The sequence below is a fragment of the Harmonia axyridis genome, chromosome X, assembly GCF_914767665.1.
Source record: "Harmonia axyridis chromosome X, icHarAxyr1.1, whole genome shotgun sequence".
In the NCBI taxonomy this organism is placed as follows: domain Eukaryota; kingdom Metazoa; phylum Arthropoda; class Insecta; order Coleoptera; family Coccinellidae; genus Harmonia; species Harmonia axyridis.
In genome coordinates, this window is record NC_059508.1 from 21,996,443 (window position 1) to 22,015,754 (window position 19,312).

General features: G+C 23.9%; 1 protein-coding gene and 1 pseudogene across 1 annotated transcript; one reads left to right on the forward strand and one right to left on the reverse strand.

The window, feature by feature from the left end:
- Positions 1-708: 708 nt before the first annotated feature.
- On the forward strand, positions 709-2,426 carry LOC123686626 (NADH-ubiquinone oxidoreductase chain 5-like). Its single transcript, XM_045626858.1, has 2 exons — positions 709-724; positions 1,685-2,426. The coding sequence occupies exons 1-2, from the start codon at positions 709-711 to the stop codon at positions 2,368-2,370; spliced, it is 702 nt and encodes a 233-aa protein (XP_045482814.1). The 3' UTR covers positions 2,371-2,426.
- Positions 2,427-5,198: 2,772 nt separating this feature from the next.
- LOC123686627 lies at positions 5,199-19,150 on the reverse strand (annotated as a pseudogene).
- Between the last annotated feature and the right edge of the window lie 162 nt (positions 19,151-19,312).

Sequence of the window (19,312 nt, forward strand, 5' to 3'; positions counted from 1 at the left end):
ATATATTTTTATTTTACATATTTTTTGAGGCTAGGTTAATTCCAATTTTGATTTTAATTTTAGGTTGAGGATATCAGCCTGAACGTATTCAAGCTGGTATATATATATTTTTTTATACAATTATAGCTTCTTTACCAATAATATTATTTATTTTTATTTATTATTCAAAGTTTAAAACATTAGATTTGACTTATATTAATGTAAATTTATTTAGTTTTATTTTATATTTTATAATAATAATAGTATTTTTAGTTAAAATACCGATATTTTTATTTCATTTATGATTGCCTAAAGCACATGTAGAAGCTTCAGTTGCTGGGTCTATAATATTAGCAGGAGTGATATTAAAGTTAGGAAGATACGGGCTTATTCGGTTTTTAATTATATTCATATATTTAGGAGTTAAGGTTAATTTTTTTTAATTAATTTATCTTTAATAGGAGGGATTTTAGTTTCTTTAAGTTGTTTACGTCAAAGAGATATAAAATCTTTAATTGCTTATTCTTCAGTTGTTCATATAGGACTTTTATTGTCAGGTTTATTAACATTTAATTCTTGAGGAATTACTGGATCTTTAATAATAATATTAGCTCATGGTTGTTGCTCTTCAGGATTATTTGTTTTAGTAAATATAAATTATGAACGTATTGTTAGTCGAAGCATTTTTATTAATAAAGGTTTAATTAATATTGTACCTTTTTTATCTTTATGGTGATTTTTGTTAGTAATTAGAAATATAGCTGCACCTCCTTCTTTAAATTTGTTAAGAGAAATCTTGTTAATTAATAGTTTAATTAATTATTCTCATATTTGTATATTTATATTAATAATTATAACTTTTTTGAGAGCTTCATATAGTTTGTATTTATATTCTTTTAGTCAACATGGAAAATTTTACAGAAGATTATATTTTTTTGAATTAATTTCTTATCGAGAATTAATTTTATTATTAATGCATTGGGTTCCTTCAAATTTAATTTTATCAAAAAGAGATTTATTTTTCTTATACTTGAATAGTTTATATAAAATATTGATTTGTGGAGTCAATGAAGTTACTTTAACTTTAAGTAATATCTTATTGTGTAATTTTTTCTAGATTAATACTTAAATTTTTTTTTTTTTTTTAGTTTTAGATTATTTTTACTTAATACAGGAAAGGTTTATTTTATTGAGTGAAGAATTTTTAGTTTAAATTCAATAGAAGTAGAAATATCAATTCTTTTAGATTGAATATCCTCATTATTTGTTTCTTTTGTTTTATTTATTTCTACAATAGTAATTTTTTATAGAAAATCTTATATATCTAAGGATTTATCTATTAATCGTTTTATCATATTAGTTTTTATATTTGTTCTTTCTATATTATTAATAATTTTAAATCCAAATTTAATTTCAATTTTATTGGGTTGAGATGGGTTAGGATTAGTTTCTTATTGTTTAGTGATTTATTATCAAAATGTAAAATCTTATTCAGCTGGTATATTAACAGCTTTATCTAATCGAGTAGGAGACGCGATATTAATAATTTCTATTGCTTCGATAATAAATTTTGGAAGATGGAATTTTATATTATATATTGATTATTATTATAGAGATAAAAGAATAATAATTGTAGGTTTGTTAATTATTATTGCTGCTTTAACTAAAAGTGCACAAATTCCTTTTTAAGCTTGATTACCAGCAGCTCCTACTCCTGTTTCAGCATTAGTACATTCTTCAACTTTAGTAACAGCAGGGGTTTATTTATTAATTCGATTTCATTTATTATTGGAAAATTATTCTTTTGTGTTAATATTCATTGGATTGATAACAATATTAATTTCAGGTTTAGCGGCTAATTTTGAATATGATTTAAAAAAAATTATTGCTTTATCAACTTTAAGTCAGTTAGGTTTAATAGTTACTATTTTAAGATTAGGTTTATATGAATTAGCTTTTTTTCATTTATTAATTCATGCTTTATTTAAAGCTTTATTATTTATATGTGCAGGTAATTTCATTCATTTAATAGGAGAATGTCAAGATATTCGTTTTATAGGCGGTTTAGTTTATAAAACTCCTATAACTGTAATATATTTTAATGTAAGAAATCAATCATTATGTGGGATTCCTTTTTTTTCTGGATTTTACTCAAAAGATTTAATTATAGAGGTTTATTCTATGTTAAGATTAAATAGTTTAATTTATTTAATTATATTAATTTCTTTAACATTAACAGTTTCTTATACAGTGCGTTTATTAAATTATTTAATATTTACAGATTATTGTGGGTTTAGAATGAATAGAACTGAAGAATTAAGAGATGAAATAGTTTATAGAATAGGATTTATATTTATTATTGTATTATTTTCAGGAACGGTTCTTATATGATTTATATTTAAGGATATTAATTTAGTTGTATTACCTTTTTTTATGAAAATTTTAATTTTAATTATAGTAATAATTGGGGTAAATATAGGTTTTGAGATTTCTTTATTAAAATTAAATTATAATTTAATTTTTTCTAATTTAATAAAAATTTTAATTTTTTTAGTATTAATATGGAATTTGCCTTATATTTCAACTTTTGGAATAAATTATTTTTTTATTAATTCAGGAATACTAAATTATAAATTTCTAGATCAAGGTTGATCAGAGTTCTTAGGAAGCCAGGGTTTATTTAAATTTTTTAAAAAAATTTCTGTTTTATTTCAGTATATTTTTAAAAATAGTTCAAAGATTTATATAATAATATTTTTAATTTGGATTATTTTGTTATTGATTTATATATTCTACTTAAATAGCTTAATAGAGCGCAATATTGAAGATATTGAGGTAAATTAAAATATTTTTTAAGTATTTATAAGAATTAATCTTTTTTTATAATGAAAATATAATGTTTTAGATAAACTATATAAATAGAAATATTAACAAATTGCTATATATTAAGTTAGAAGCTTAAATTTTTATATTTCTTTAATTGGAGAGTTTCTCATTGGAATCATTAACAGTGACTTACCTCTAGTTTGGTTTCAATTAAATAAGGAATTTAAATTCAAATTTTTAGGTCGAAACTAAATGCAATATTTTGCTCCTTATTTAAGATAAACTGAAAAACAGTATTTTTTAAATGCAAATTAAATGTTAATTTAACTATTATCCTATAAAGATCAGTTTAAGGCTCCTTGTTTTCATTCATGGTATAAACCTAAAATTAAGATTGCCATGAATATAAAAAATATAATGCTAATAATTATAATATTAGAATATTTTATTCTATAAATGAAAGGGATAATAAGGGTAATTTCTACATCAAAAATTAAAAAGATTAAAGCGATTAAAAAAAAGTGAATTGAGAATGGTAGGCGTGCAGAATTTTTAGGGTCAAATCCGCATTCAAAGGGAGAATTTTTTCTCGATCTTTAAATGTTTTTATTGAAATATAATTTGCAATAATTATTAAAATTATTATAATTCTAAAAATTATCAAAATTAAAGATGAAATCAAGAATATTAACTATACTTTTAAAAGATTTTTTGATTGGAAATCAAATGTAATATTTATACTATATAGATATCTACCTCATCAATAAATAGATATATATAGGAATAGTCATACTACGTCTACAAAATGTCAATATCATGCTGCTGCTTCGAATCCAAAATGGTGATTGTTTCTAAAATGATTAAAGTTTAATCGAGTTAAACATACTAAAAGAAAAATAGAACCAATAATTACATGTAAACCATGGAATCCTGTAGCTATAAAGAATGTTCTTCCATAAACTGAATCGGCTATAGAAAATGGGGCTTCTAAATATTCAAATCCTTGTAGTAAAGAAAAATATATTCCTAGTAAAACAGTAATAATTAATCTTTGAAATGTTTGATTAAAATTATTTTCTATTAATCTATGGTGGGCTCAAGTTACACTTAGGCCTGATCTTAATAGAATAATAGTGTTTAATAATGGGATTTCATTAGGATTAAAGGTATTAATTCCTTTTGGAGGTCAAGTTATTCCTAATTCGATAGAAGGAGATAATCTTATATGATAAAATCTTCAAAAAAAACTAATAAAGAAAAAAATCTCTGAGGTAATAAATAAAATTATTCTTCATCGTAAACCAAAAGATACTAAAAGAGTGTGGTTTCCTTGAAAGGTTTTTTCTCGAATTACATCTCGTCATCATTGAAATATAATTAGTAAAAGAATTAAATTTCTTAATATAAATAAATTTGAGTTAAAAAGATGGAATCATTTAATTATTCCTATTATAGAAGTTATAGCTCTGAAAGCGCCTAAAATTGGTCAAGGACTATAATCTACTAAATGAAATGAGTGATTTTTTATCATAATTATTTTCTCTAGAATAAAGAGTTCTAAGGATAGCAAAAACATAAGATTGAATTAAAGCTACTGCTGATTCTGATAAAATTAGTATAAATTGAATTATAATAATTAATAAAATAAGCAAATTTACTATAGGACCAGTATTTCCTAAAAGAGTTAATAAAAGGTGTCCTGCAATTATATTAGCTGATAAACGAATAGCGAGAGTTCCAGGACGAATAATATTTCTAATTGTTTCAATACATACTATAAAAGGTATTAAAATAGTAGGAGTTCCTTGGGGCATTAGATGAGCAAATGAGTGATAAGTGTGGCTAATTCAACTATTTAATATAAATCTTAACCATAAAGGTAAAGCTAGGGATAGAGTAAAAATTATATGACTTGAGGCTGTAAAAATGTAAGGAAATAACCCTATTAAGTTATTAATTATAATGAAGTAAAACAATAGAATAAATATTAAAGTGTTATTTTTTTTTGTAATGATTTTGAATTCTTTATGTAGAGTAATTAATATATTTTGAATTAAAAAGTTAAATCGATTAGAAATTAGTCAGAATATAGAAGGAATAAATAAAAAACTAATAATTATTCTTAGTCAATTTAAAGGTATTATAAAATAAGATGAAGGATCAAAAGAAGAAAAAAGATTTATTATCATTTTCAAGAAAATTTTTTATTTAATAATTTAAAATTTTTTAAAGGAGATTTTTTATGAGAATAAAATATTTTAATGTTTAAAATAATAAATAAAAGTGTTATAAAAATATACAAGGAAAACCAATCTATAGGTATAGTTTGAGGAATTGAAAATTATTCTAAGAATGATTTTAGTTTGACAAACTAATGTTATAGGTTAACTAAATTTTTCATTAGAAGTAGTCGTTAATTACTATAAAGTGGTTTAAGAGACCAATACTTATCTTTCAGTCATCTAATGAAAAATTTTCTACCCATTTAATGAAATTTTGGGGAGAAATTCTTTCAATAGAAATAGGTATAAATCTATGGTTTGCTCCACAAATTTCTGAACATTGGCCAAAAAAAATTCCAGTTCGATTTAAATTAAATCTAAGTTGATTTAATCGCCCTGGGGAGGCATCAACTTTTACTCCTGTTGAAGGAACTGTTCAAGAATGAATTACGTCAGAAGATGAAGTTAGAATTCGAATATGAGAAAGATATGGTAAAATAGTTCGATTATCAACTTCTAGTAATCGAAAATTAAAAAGTTGATTATTATTAATTAAATATGAATCAAATTCAAGATTTTTAAAATCTGTATATTCATAGGTTCAATATCATTGATGACCAATAGTTTTAATAGTAACTAAAGGGTTACGGATTTCATCAATTAAGTAAATTAATTTTAAAGAAGGAAAAGCAATAAAAATTAAAGTTAATGCTGGTATGATAGTTCAAATTGTTTCAATATTGTGTCCTTCTAATATAAAACGATGGTTATAATTATTTAATGTTAGTCTCACTATGGTATATGTTACAATACAAGTGATTATTATTAAGATCAAAAGGGCGTGATCATGAAAAAATCTTAATTGTTCAAGTAAATACGAAGCTCTGTCTAAAAATATATATGATTTTCAAGTCGCTATTTCTAAAAAAAGGTAAATCTTTATAATTGGGGTTTAAATCCAATGCACTAATCTGCCATATTAGAATTTTTGAGCTAAGATTGGTACTTCTGAATAAGAATGTTCATTAGGAGGAGAAAGTTGAAGTCATTCAATTAAAGAGGGTACATTAGAATTAAACTTTCTTAAACGTATTGAATAAAATCTTTCTCAAATAATTAAGATTATAAAGATTATTCTAATAGAGGAAATTATAGATCCAATAGAAGAAATTTTATTTCATTTGTAATAAGCATCAGGATAATCAGAGTATCGTCGAGGTATCCCTCTTAGTCCTAAGAAGTGTTGAGGAAAAAATGTTAAGTTTACCCCAATAAATATAATTAAAAATTGGATTTGTAATAATTTATTGTTAAGATTGAATCCTGTAATTAAAGGGAATCAATGGATAAATCCTGCTATAATGGCAAATACAGCTCCTATAGATAAAACGTAATGAAAATGAGCTACAACATAATAGGTGTCATGTAAAATAATATCTATGGAAGAGTTAGCTAAAATTACTCCTGTTAATCCACCAATTGTAAATAAAAATAAAAATCCCAGGGTTCATAAAATTGAAGGTGTATAGTAAAATTGTATTCCATGTAAAGTTGCTAATCAAGAAAAAATTTTAATTCCAGTGGGTACTGCAATAATTATTGTAGCTGAAGTAAAATAAGCTCGAGTATCAACATCTATTCCCACTGTAAATATGTGATGAGCTCATACTACAAATCCTAGAAGTCCAATAGCTAATATAGCATAAATTATTCCTAGAGAACCAAAGGCAATTTTTTTTCCTCTTTCTTGTGTAATAATATGGGAAATTATACCAAACCCTGGGAGAATTAAAATATAAACTTCAGGATGACCAAAAAATCAAAATAAATGTTGGTATAAAATTGGGTCTCCCCCACCGGTTGGATCAAAAAAAGAAGAATTTAAGTTTCGGTCAGTTAATAGTATAGTAATTGCTCCTGCAAGAACTGGAAGTGATAATAATAAAAGAATTGCTGTAATAAGAACAGGTCATACAAATAAAGGAGTTTTATCAAGTATTATACCAAATGGACGTATATTTATAATAGTTGAAATGAAATTTACTGCACCTAAAATTAAAATACTTAACGATGTTCCTACTATTCCTGCTCATATTCCAAATAAAAAGTATAATGTTCCAATATCTTTATGATTAGTAGAAAATAATCATTTATTCGATAAAGTGGCTGAATTAAAGCGTTAAATTGTAAATTTAATTATGAGTTTTCTCCTTTATTAAGCCTTATATTCAATTATGATTATAAATTGCAAATTTATAGGTGAATATTATTCTAAGGCTTAGAATAATTCTATTTTTAACTTTGAAGGTTACTAGTTTATTTAACTTAAATCCTTAATAAATTCTAAAAATTACAGTAAAAATGATTAATCCGTAAATATTCACTCAATTTAAAAAAATTACATAGTAAGAGTTAGTATAATTAAATTTTTTATTTTCATTTAATTTTATTATTAAAGATTGAAGTATTAAGCGTATATAAATATATATACAAATTAAAGTAATAAAAATTATCATAAAAGATAGAAAATAAAAGTGATTTCCAATTAAAGTTTTTAGAATTAGTCACTTAGGAAAAAATCCTAAAAAAGGGGGGATTCCTCCTAGAGAAAAGAAATTTAAAAAAAAATAGAATTTTAAAGTTTTATTGTAATTCATATTATTTATAAGATCTTTAATGTTAAAGATTTTATATTTATTAAAAATTAGGATTAAATTTAAAGAAATAAAAGTATAAATTAAAAAGTATAATATTCATAAGGATTGATTTAATATTATTATTCTTAATATTCAACCAATATGGTTGATGGAAGATAAGGCAAGAATTTTTTTTAATCTGGTTTGGTTTCATGTTTTTACACTCCCTTAGGTTATACACATCAAAATAATCAAAATAAAGAATAGGTTAAATTTAAAATTATATATAATTAAAATTATTGGAGCAATTTTTTGTCAAGTTATTGATAATAATGCATTAGTTCATCTTAGTCCTTCTAGGACTTCTGGATATCAAAAGTGGAAAGGGGCTGCTCCTATTTTTATAAGGATAGCTCTGTTAAACAAAAATATAGAAGTAGGTATTAATTGCTCGATAGAATTGATTAAAATAAATGAATTTAAAAAAGAAAATAAAACTAGAATTGATGCAGAAACTTGGACTAAAAAATATTTCAAGGAGGATTCAGAAGAATACTTAAAATTATCTAAGTTTATAATAGGAATAAAAGCTAAGAGGTTTAATTCTAAACCAATCCAGATATTAATTCATGAATAAGCAGAAATAGAAATAAGAGTTCCTCTTATTATTAAAATTAAAAATATTAATTTTATAGTTTTAATTATAAAGAAAAGGGGTATACCTTTATAAATGGGGTATGAACCCATCAGCTTCTTTAGCTTATCTTTATATTCTAGTATAAGATGTAGTTTTTGAAACTTTAAGAAATATTTTAATTTTATTGAATATAATTACAAAAAAAAATTAACAATTAAAAATTTAACTTATTAAGTTAAATTTTAAATTTAATATTTCAAACTTTAATAAAAACTATTAAATTTTTATTAATTTAAGTGTACAAAAATTAATTCACAAAGTAAAAAATCCTATAAAATAGGATTATTTATATAAATATATTCGATAAATTTGAATTGATTTTGGTGTCCTACTTCAGGATCAATTCCAACATTCTAAACCAATCCTGAGGCTAAGTCCAACAATCAACACCAAACCCGATAAATTTGAATTGATTTTGGTCGTCCTACTTCAGGATCAATTCCAATATTCTAAACCAATCCTGAGGCTAAGTCCAACAATCAATACCAAACCCGATAAATTTGAATTGATTTTGGTCGTCCTACTTCAGGATCAATTTCAACATTCTAAACCAATCCTGAGGCTAAGTCCAACAATAAATACCAAACCCGATAAATTTGAATTGATTTTGGTCGTCCTACTTCAGGATCAATTCCAACATTCTAAACCAATCCTGAGGCTAAGTCCAACAATCAACACCAAATCCGATAAATTTGAATTGATTTTGGTCGTCCTACTTCAGGATCAATTCCAACATTCTAAACCAATCCTGAGGCTAAGTCCAACAATCAACACCAAACCCGATAAATTTGAATTGATTTTGGTCGTCCTACTTCAGGATCAATTCCAATATTCTGAACCAATCCTGAGGCTAAGTCCAAAAATCAAAACCAAACCCGATAAATTTGAATTGATTTTGGTCGTCCTACTTCAGGATCAATTCCAACATTCTAAACCAATCCTGAGGCTAAGTCCAACAATCAATACCAAATCCGATAAATTTGAATTGATTTTGGTCGTCCTACTTCAGGATCAATTTCAACATTCTAAACCAATCCTTAGGCTAAGTCCAACAATCAACACCAAACCCGATAAATTTAAATTGATTTTGGTGTCCTTCTTCAGGATCAATTCCAACATTCTAAACCAATCCTGAGGCTAAGTCCAACAATCAACACCAAATCCGATAAATTTGAATTGATTTTGGTCGTCCTACTTCAGGATCAATTCCAACATTCTAAACCAATCCTGAGGCTAAGTCCAACAATCAACACCAAACCCGATAAATTTGAATTGATTTTGGTCGTCCTACTTCAGGATCAATTCCAACATTCTAAACCAATCCTGAGGCTAAGTCCAACAATCAACACCAAACCCGATAAATTTGAAATGATTTTGGTCGTCCTACTTCAGGATCAATTCCAACATTCTAAACCAATCCTGAGGCTAAGTCCAACAATCAATACCAAATCCGATAAATTTGAATTGATTTTGGTCGTCCTACTTCAGGATCAATTTCAACATTCTAAACCAATCCTGAGGCTAAGTCCAACAATCAACACCAAACCCGATAAATTTGAATTGATTTTGGTGTCCTTCTTCAGGATCAATTCCAACATTCTAAACCAATCCTGAGGCTAAGTCCAACAATCAACACCAAACCCGATAAATTTGAATTGATTTTGGTCGTCCTACTTCAGGATCAATTTCAACATTCTAAACCAATCCTGAGGCTAAGTCCAACAATCAACACCAAACCCGATAAATTTGAATTGATTTTGGTCGTCCTACTTCAGGATCAATTTCAACATTCTAAACCAATCCTGAGGCTAAGTCCAACAATCAACACCAAACCCGATAAATTTGAATTGATTTTGGTCGTCCTACTTCAGGATCAATTTCAACATTCTAAACCAATCCTGAGGCTAAGTCCAACAATCAACACCAAACCCGATAAATTTGAATTGATTTTGGTCGTCCTACTTCAGGATCAATTTCAACATTCTAAACCAATCCTGAGGCTAAGTCCAACAATCAACACCAAACCCGATAAATTTGAGTTGATTTTGGTCGTCCTACTTCAGGATCAATTTCAACATTCTAAACCAATCCTGAGGCTAAGTCCAACAATCAATATCAAATCCGATAAATTTGAATTGATTTTGGTCGTCCTACTTCAGGATCAATTCCAACATTCTAAACCAATCCTGAGGCTAAGTCCAACAATCAACACCAAACCCGATAAATTTGAATTGATTTTGGTCGTCCTACTTCAGGATCAATTCCAACATTCTAAACCAATCCTGAGGCTAAGTCCAACAATCAACACCAAACCCGATAAATTTGAATTGATTTTGGTCGTCCTACTTCAGGATCAATTCCAACATTCTAAACCAATCCTGAGGCTAAGTCCAACAATCAACACCAAATCCGATAAATTTGAATTGATTTTGGTCGTCCTACTTCAGGATCAATTCCAACATTCTAAACCAATCCTGAGGCTAAGTCCAACAATCAACACCAAACCCGATAAATTTGAATTGATTTTGGTCGTCCTACTTCAGGATCAATTCCAACATTCTAAACCAATCCTGAGGCTAAGTCCAACAATCAATACCAAATCCGATAAATTTGAATTGATTTTGGTCGTCCTACTTCAGGATCAATTCCAACATTCTAAACCAATCCTGAGGCTAAGTCCAACAATCAATACCAAATCCGATAAATTTGAATTGATTTTGGTCGTCCTACTTCAGGATCAATTTCAACATTCTAAACCAATCCTGAGGCTAAGTCCAACAATCAACACCAAACCCGATAAATTTGAATTGATTTTGGTGTCCTTCTTCAGGATCAATTCCAACATTCTAAACCAATCCTGAGGCTAAGTCCAACAATCAACACCAAACCCGATAAATTTGAATTGATTTTGGTCGTCCTACTTCAGGATCAATTTCAACATTCTAAACCAATCCTGAGGCTAAGTCCAACAATCAACACCAAACCCGATAAATTTGAATTGATTTTGGTCGTCCTACTTCAGGATCAATTCCAACATTCTAAACCAATCCTGAGGCTAAGTCCAACAATCAACACCAAACCCGATAAATTTGAATTGATTTTGGTCGTCCTACTTCAGGATCAATTTCAACATTCTAAACCAATCCTGAGGCTAAGTCCAACAATCAATACCAAATCCGATAAATTTGAATTGATTTGGTCGTCCTACTTCAGGATCAATTTCAACATTCTAAACCAATCCTGAGGCTAAGTCCAACAATAAACACCAAACCCGATAAATTTGAATTGATTTTGGTCGTCCTACTTCAGGATCAATTCCAATATTCTAAACCAATCCTGAGGCTAAGTCCAACAATCAACGTTCAAGTTTTTAAAATTATTAGTTTTTGATTTTGATTAACTAAGAAATTAACTTTTAAATTTTAAAAATTTTTAAATATTACCTTATTTATAAATTTGTATCAGAATTCTATTGGGGGGGATCAATAGAATTCAATTTACGAAAATTTGAATAAATGAATTTATATTTAAAAATCAAAAAATTTTGTAATTAAAAATTATTCTTTCAATTTTATTTTCACAGAAAAGGTTTAAATTTTCTATAAAATAAATTATCTGTTAGACTAGAAGAAGAATTTTTTCTAAAAGTTGATTTTTCTAACAAAATAGTTTGGAAAAAGAAATTTTATGATAAATCCTTTTTTCACATAAAAAATAATCGATCCCTGTAAAATTTTGAAATCCGAAGATTTTTCCCAAATTTCATCAAATTTCGTGAAATTTGGCATTTTTTTCAAAAATTTCGGGGATGGAACTAGGGGTGGGTTGCACATGTTTCATCTCATCAAAATGATCCTTTCTTCAGGCGCCCTAATAGGAATTTCCTCATACATTGGTTTTTATATCCAAGTGTTATAATTGTTTCTTAGACAATAATGTCAATTTTAAAGATCAAATTTTTTGAAAAATTTCAAAAAAAAACGAAAAAAATGCAAAATTTTGCAATTTTTTGCATTTTTTGGGTCAAAATTTGGGCAAAAAAAAATGGCCTAAAATCGATACTTTATTAGCAGTATTAATTTAAATTTTGTCTTTTAATAGGGTTTTTCTCTTGGACCCTATGCTTTTTTAATTAAAGAATTTATTTATATATATCTATAATATTTAATAATTAATAATTACTTATTAATATATAATTATTTATATATAAGGGCGAAATATATCTTACATTGGATAGTACTATTAGTAATATTCTAGGTGCTAATTTTAATTAAATAGTTAAAATAAACATCTTTAAATATATAAAAACCGATTTAATATTGGTATCTTAAGGGATATATAATAGTACTCCCGAAAAAAAAAAAAGAATATATAAAGTAAATCAGTATATAAAAACGACGGTGAATTTCGAGAATTTCTATATTAATAAATATTTTATATATTAATAATATTTATAATATATATATAAAGAGTATAAATTATTAATAATTAATTTAACATTAAAATATTAATATTTTATTTATATAAGAATTAAATTATAATTAATCTATAATCATTAATAATATATTAAAAATTATTAGTTATTAATAAAGTTAATTTTTAATGAAAAATTCAAAATTAATGAAAAAAAAAAACCTAAGTATTAATGAATTAAATTATCATTAAGAAATATTATTTCTAAAGTATTTTTCATGAAAATGAAGTTATTCTTATTTTAACTGAATCTATTAAAAATTACGTGAAAAATAGATTCAGAAAAATAAAATTAATAAAGATTTCATAAAAAAATTAAATTAAAATATCTAACAAAAAAATGTAATTTTTTAATATTTGGTTAAATTTGTCTATTTTTTAATTGTCTCGAATAATTTTTAATTTATTGGATAAAAAGTGATCTTAAAGGGTAAAAAAATGATTTGTTAGTATAATAAAGTTATTATGTCAATATTTTGATTAAAATTATAATTATTTTAAGTTTAATTAGTACATAGTTAAAAAAATTATGTATAAAAATTTAGGATTTTCATAAAATTCGAGTAATTTTTGAAAATTTTATATAAATGCTTAAAAGGAAATCGCTCATAAAAAAAAATCTATATTTTTTTGTTAGAAATTTTAATTTAAATAATTTTAAAAAATTGTGATATGGAAATTATCTAACAATTTTTTTTGAAAAAATTATTTGTTAGTGTAATAAAGTTATTTCGTTTAAAAATTTTGTGAAAAATTGTTAAAAATTTTTCAAAATTTATGGATTTTTGCAAATTTTGATGATTAGGGGAGGAATTTTTTTTTTCATTTTTCATAAATTTGATTTTTATATAATTTTGAAAATTTTTAGAATAGATTAATTTAAATATTTTCCAAAAATTGTAAATGTTTAGTTTTGGGGGGAACAGAATTAATAAATTTGAAATTAAATTCATTTCGAATTTTAAAAAATTTAATTTTTGATTATTTTATTTAATAATAAAATTATAATTTATTTTTTTTAAATTATTGTATTTATCAAGAATTTTTTGATTCCGATAATTTAAAATATTTTTGATATTTGGTAGGCTTCAGTTTATTCCAAAATTTATTTTATTAAAATTAAATTTGAATAGAGCTATAACAGTCAGCAATAAGAATTGTTACAATTTAAATTGTTTAGTATTGGATTTAGTGAGTAGGGTAGCACTAAATTTAAGGGTATAACTTGTAAATCCTTGGGGGAAAATTGTTTAATTTAGAGTTAAAAAGTTTAAGGTTTGGTTATTATCTAAGGGGACGTTTTTGACGGGAGGAAGTTACAAAGATTTGTTAACATAAAGTTTTTAAAATTATAATTTATTTTTTTTAAATTATTGTATTTATCAAGAATTTTTTAAATCCGATAATTTAATATATTTTTGATATTTGGTAGGCTTCAGTTTATTCCAAAATTTATTTTATTAAAATTAAATTTGAATAAAGCTATAACAGTCAGCAATAATAATTGTTACAATTTAAATTGTTTAGTATTGGATTTAGTGAGTAGGGTAGCACTAAATTTAAGGGTATAACTTGTAAATCCTTGGGGGAAAATTTTTTAATTTAGAGTTAAAAAGTTTAAGGTTTGGTTATTATCTAAGGGGACGTTTTTGACGGGAGAAAGTTACAAAGATTTGTTAACATAAAGTTTTTAAAATTATAATTTATTTTTTTAAAATTATTGTATTTATCAAGAATTTTTTAAATCCGATAATTTAAAATATTTTCGATATTTGGTAGGCTTCAGTTTATTTCAAAATTTATTTTATTAAAATTAAATTTGAATAAAGCTATAACAGTCAGCAATAAGAATTGTTACAATTTAAATTGTTTAGTATTGGATTTAGTGAGTAGGGTAGCACTAAATTTAAGGGTATAACTTGTAAATCCTTGGGGGAAAATTTTTTAATTTAGAGTTAAAAAGTTTAAGGTTTGGTTATTATCTAAGGGGACGTTTTTGACGGGAGGAAGTTACAAAGATTTGTTAACATAAAGTTTTTAAAATTATAGTTTCAATAATTTAATTTTTTAAATTTAATTTAATTATTATTATTTCTAAATTAAGTTAATTTTTTTTTTGTTTAAACTAAATTTTAACTAAATGTAGTCTTTTTTGGGTTTTAGTTAATTAGATATTTGATTATGGTATTAGATATATATATTCATTCAAGATTTATATGAATATTGTTTTAAATTTAATAAATTAGTAGTGTTTATTTTTAATTATTAAAAAAATTTAGAATTAGTGATAAGATTTAGTATTTGCAATTTTTGTGCCAGCAGCAGCGGTTATACAAAAAATATAATATATATTTATTAGCTTCAATTAATAGAATTAAAAATTAAAAAAGAAATTTTAAGTTTTAAGGTGAAATTTTAATTTATTTATATTTTTAATTATGTTTTTATGAGGTTAAGAAATTATTATAATAAACTAGGATTAGATACCCTATTATTAATTAAGTAAATTATAAAGTTAAGTGATTAATAGTTAAGTTCTTTGAAGCAAAATGATTTGGCGGTATTTTTACTTTTCAGAGGAACCTGTTCTATAAACGATAATCCACGATTAGAATAACTTTAATTAGAAACTTTTATATCGTCGTTGTTAAATATTTTTTTAGAAATTAATATTTAGATATTTTTTAAAAATTTAAATCAGATCAAGTTGAAGTTTATATTAAAGTAGAAATGGGTTACATTAAATTATATTTATGGATTTATATATTTTAAAAGTTTTATGAAATTGGATTTGATTGTAATTAAATATTTTTATTTTTAATGATTTAGTACTAAAATATGCACATATTGCCCGTCGCTTTCATCTAATATGGAATAAGTCGTAACATAGTAGATTTACTGGAAAGTGATTCTAGAATGTCAGTTTAGAGCTTGAATAAGCATCTTATTTACATTAAGAAGATAATTAATAATTTAAATTGAATTTTAAAATTTATTTAATTAATATATATATATATATATATATATATATATATATATATATATATATATATATATATATATATATATATATATATATATATATATATATATATATATAATTTTATTAAATAATTAGTATTTTTATTAGATTGAAAAAAATTTTATTTTATGATAGATTAATAGTACTGAAAAGGAAAATTATATAAATTTATAAAAGAAACAATATTGTGTACCTTGTGTATCAGGGTTTATTAAAAATTTAATATTTATATATTTATCTCGAATTTAAAAGAGCTATATAGTTATAAATATTATTGTTTAATAAATATTTATAATAATTATATAGTAGTGAAACGTTATTCGTTTTTAAATATATCTAGTTTTTTAAGAAAAGAATTTAATTCATTATAAAAATTATAAAAATTTAATTTTTAATTTTTTGAATTTTTATTTTAATAGTTTTAGGGATGAGCTTAAAATTAAATTATTATAATTAAATATTTTGAATTAATAATTTATAGAATTAGAAATTTTTACTATTTGAAGTTTGTTAAAATTTGTTATTTAATTAAAAATATTTATATATTGATTAAATTTTTTTATTAAAGTAAATTTAAAAATAAAAATTATATTGAAATAATGATAAAATTAGTATTAATTATTTTGTAAAAATATAAGTAATTACGAAAGGTATAATTAAGTAATTAGGCAAAAATATCTTTCACCTGTTTAATAAAAACATCTCTTTTTGATTATAATTTAAAGTAGGACCTGCCCACTGAATAAAATTTGAAGGGCCGCAGTATTTTGACTGTGCAAAGGTAGCATAATCATTAGTTTTTTAATTGAAAGCTTGTATGAATGGTTTGATGAGAAGATAACTTTCTAAATTTTATTATTTAAAAATTTTATTTTTAAGTTAAAAAGCTCAAATTTTTTTAAAAGACGAGAAGACCCTATAGAGTTTAATTTATAAAAGATTTTTAATTTAAAGAATTATAAAATTTAAAATTTTTATTGAATTTGATTGGGGTGATAAAAAAATTACATTAACTTTTTTAACTTTAACCATTAATTTATGAAAAATTGATCCATTTTTATGATTAAAAGAATAAATTACCTTAGGGATAACAGCGTTATTTTTTTTTAGAGTTCAAATCGAAAGAAAAGATTGCGACCTCGATGTTGGATTAAAGTTAAATTTAGGTGTAGAAGCTTAAATATTTGGTCTGTTCGACCATTTAAACTTTACATGATCTGAGTTTAAACCGGTGTAAGCCAGGTTGGTTTTTATCTTTAATAATTTAATAAATTTTAGTACGAAAGGACCAAGTTTATGATTTAAAATTTTATAAATGAATAGAATTATTATTTTGGCAGATTAGTGCATTAGATTTAGAATCTTTATAAGTATTTTATACAAATAATAATTGATATAATTTTAATTTTGATAATTTTTATTTTAATAATTATTTGTATTTTAGTTAGAGTAGCTTTTTTAACTTTATTAGAACGGAAGTTATTAGGGTATATTCAAATTCGAAAAGGTCCTAATGAAGTAGGTTATTTAGGAATTTTACAACCTTTTAGTGATGCAATTAAATTATTTAGAAAAGAAATAATTTTTCCTTATATGGCGAATATTTTAATTTATATTATATCACCAGTTTTTAATTTAATTTTAGCATTAATATTATGAATTAGAATACCTTTTTATTGTTATTTATTTAAGTTTAATTTTTCTGTATTGTTTTTTTTTGTAATTTCTAGTTTTAGTGTGTATACAATTATATTATCGGGTTGATCTTCAAATTCGATTTATTCTTTATTAGGAAGGCTTCGTTCAGTTGCTCAAGTAATTTCTTATGAAGTAAGAATATTTTTAATTTTATTATCATTTTCAGTGTTAATTATATCTTTGAATTTAATAGATTTTATTTTTTATCAAAAATATGTTTGATTTGTTATATTTAATTTTCCTCTTAGAATAATATGATTTATCTCAAGATTAGCTGAAACTAATCGAACTCCTTTTGATTTTTCTGAGGGTGAATCAGAGTTAGTTTCAGGGTTTAATGTTGAATATAGAAGTTTTGGATTTGCTTTTATTTTTATGGCTGAATATTCCAATATTATTTTTATAAGAATATTAAGAAGGTTGATTTTTATAGGAGGTGATTTTTATTCTATTATATTTTTTTTTAAATTATTATTTTTTTCTTTTATATGAATTTGGGTTCGAGGGACTTTACCTCGTTATCGATATGATAAATTAATATATTTATCTTGAAAGGTTTTTTTGCCTGTTTCTTTAAATATACTTATACTAAATTTTAGATTAAGATTATTATTTATGGTATTAATTATATAGTTAATTAAATTTTGTATAAATCAATAGAAATTTAAATTCTTTCTCATATTTTCAAAATATATGCTTTTCAAGCTCATTGATTAATTAAATATTCATCAGTCTCAAATTTTATAAATAATTGAGTTTAATATAAAGTATACGAAATAGATTAAGGTAAAAATTTGTCCTATTAAAATAAAAGGATCTTCAACTGGTTTAGCTCCGATTCATGTAAAAATTATAACTGTAACGATAAAATTTCAAAATATAATTTTATTAATATAATAAAAGCTGTTTCTTTTCATTATTTTGAAATTAATAAAAGGTATAAAATAAAGAATTGCAATTGATATTACTAAAGCAATTACACCCCCAAGTTTATTGGGAATAGAACGAAGAATTGCATAAGCAAATAAAAAATATCATTCTGGTTGAATATGAGGAGGGGTGGAAAGAGGATTAGCTGGAATAAAATTATCAGGATCTCTTAATATATAAGGATATAGAATAATAATATTTAAAATAAAAAATATTATAATGAGAGAACCTAAAATATCTTTAAAGGAGAAATATGGATGAAAACTAATTTTATCTAAATTAGAATTAGATCCTAAAGGATTACTAGAGCCAGAGTTATGTAAAAATATTAAATGAATTATAATTAAAGCTGAAATAATAAAAGGTAAGATAAAATGAAATGAATAAAATCGGTTTAGTGTAGCATTGTCAACAGCAAAACTTCCTCATAGTCAAATAACGATAGAATTTCCTAGGTAAGGGATTGCAGAAACTAAATTAGTAATTACAGTTGCTCCTCAAAAAGATATTTGCCCTCAGGGAAGAACATAACCTAAAAAGGCTGTAGCTATAGATATAAACAAAATAGTAGTTCCTGTCATTCAAGTTTCTGTAAGTTTGTAAGAACCAAAATATAAGCCTCGCCTAATATGTAAGTATAAACATATAAAAAATAAAGAGGCCCCATTTGCATGAATAGTTCGTATTAATCATCCTATATTTACGTCTCGACAAATATGAGGTACTCTATTAAAAGCTAAATCTACGTTAGCACAATAATGTATAGATAAAAATAATCCTGTAATAATTTGTATTATTAAACATAAGCCTAATAAAGATCCAAAATTTC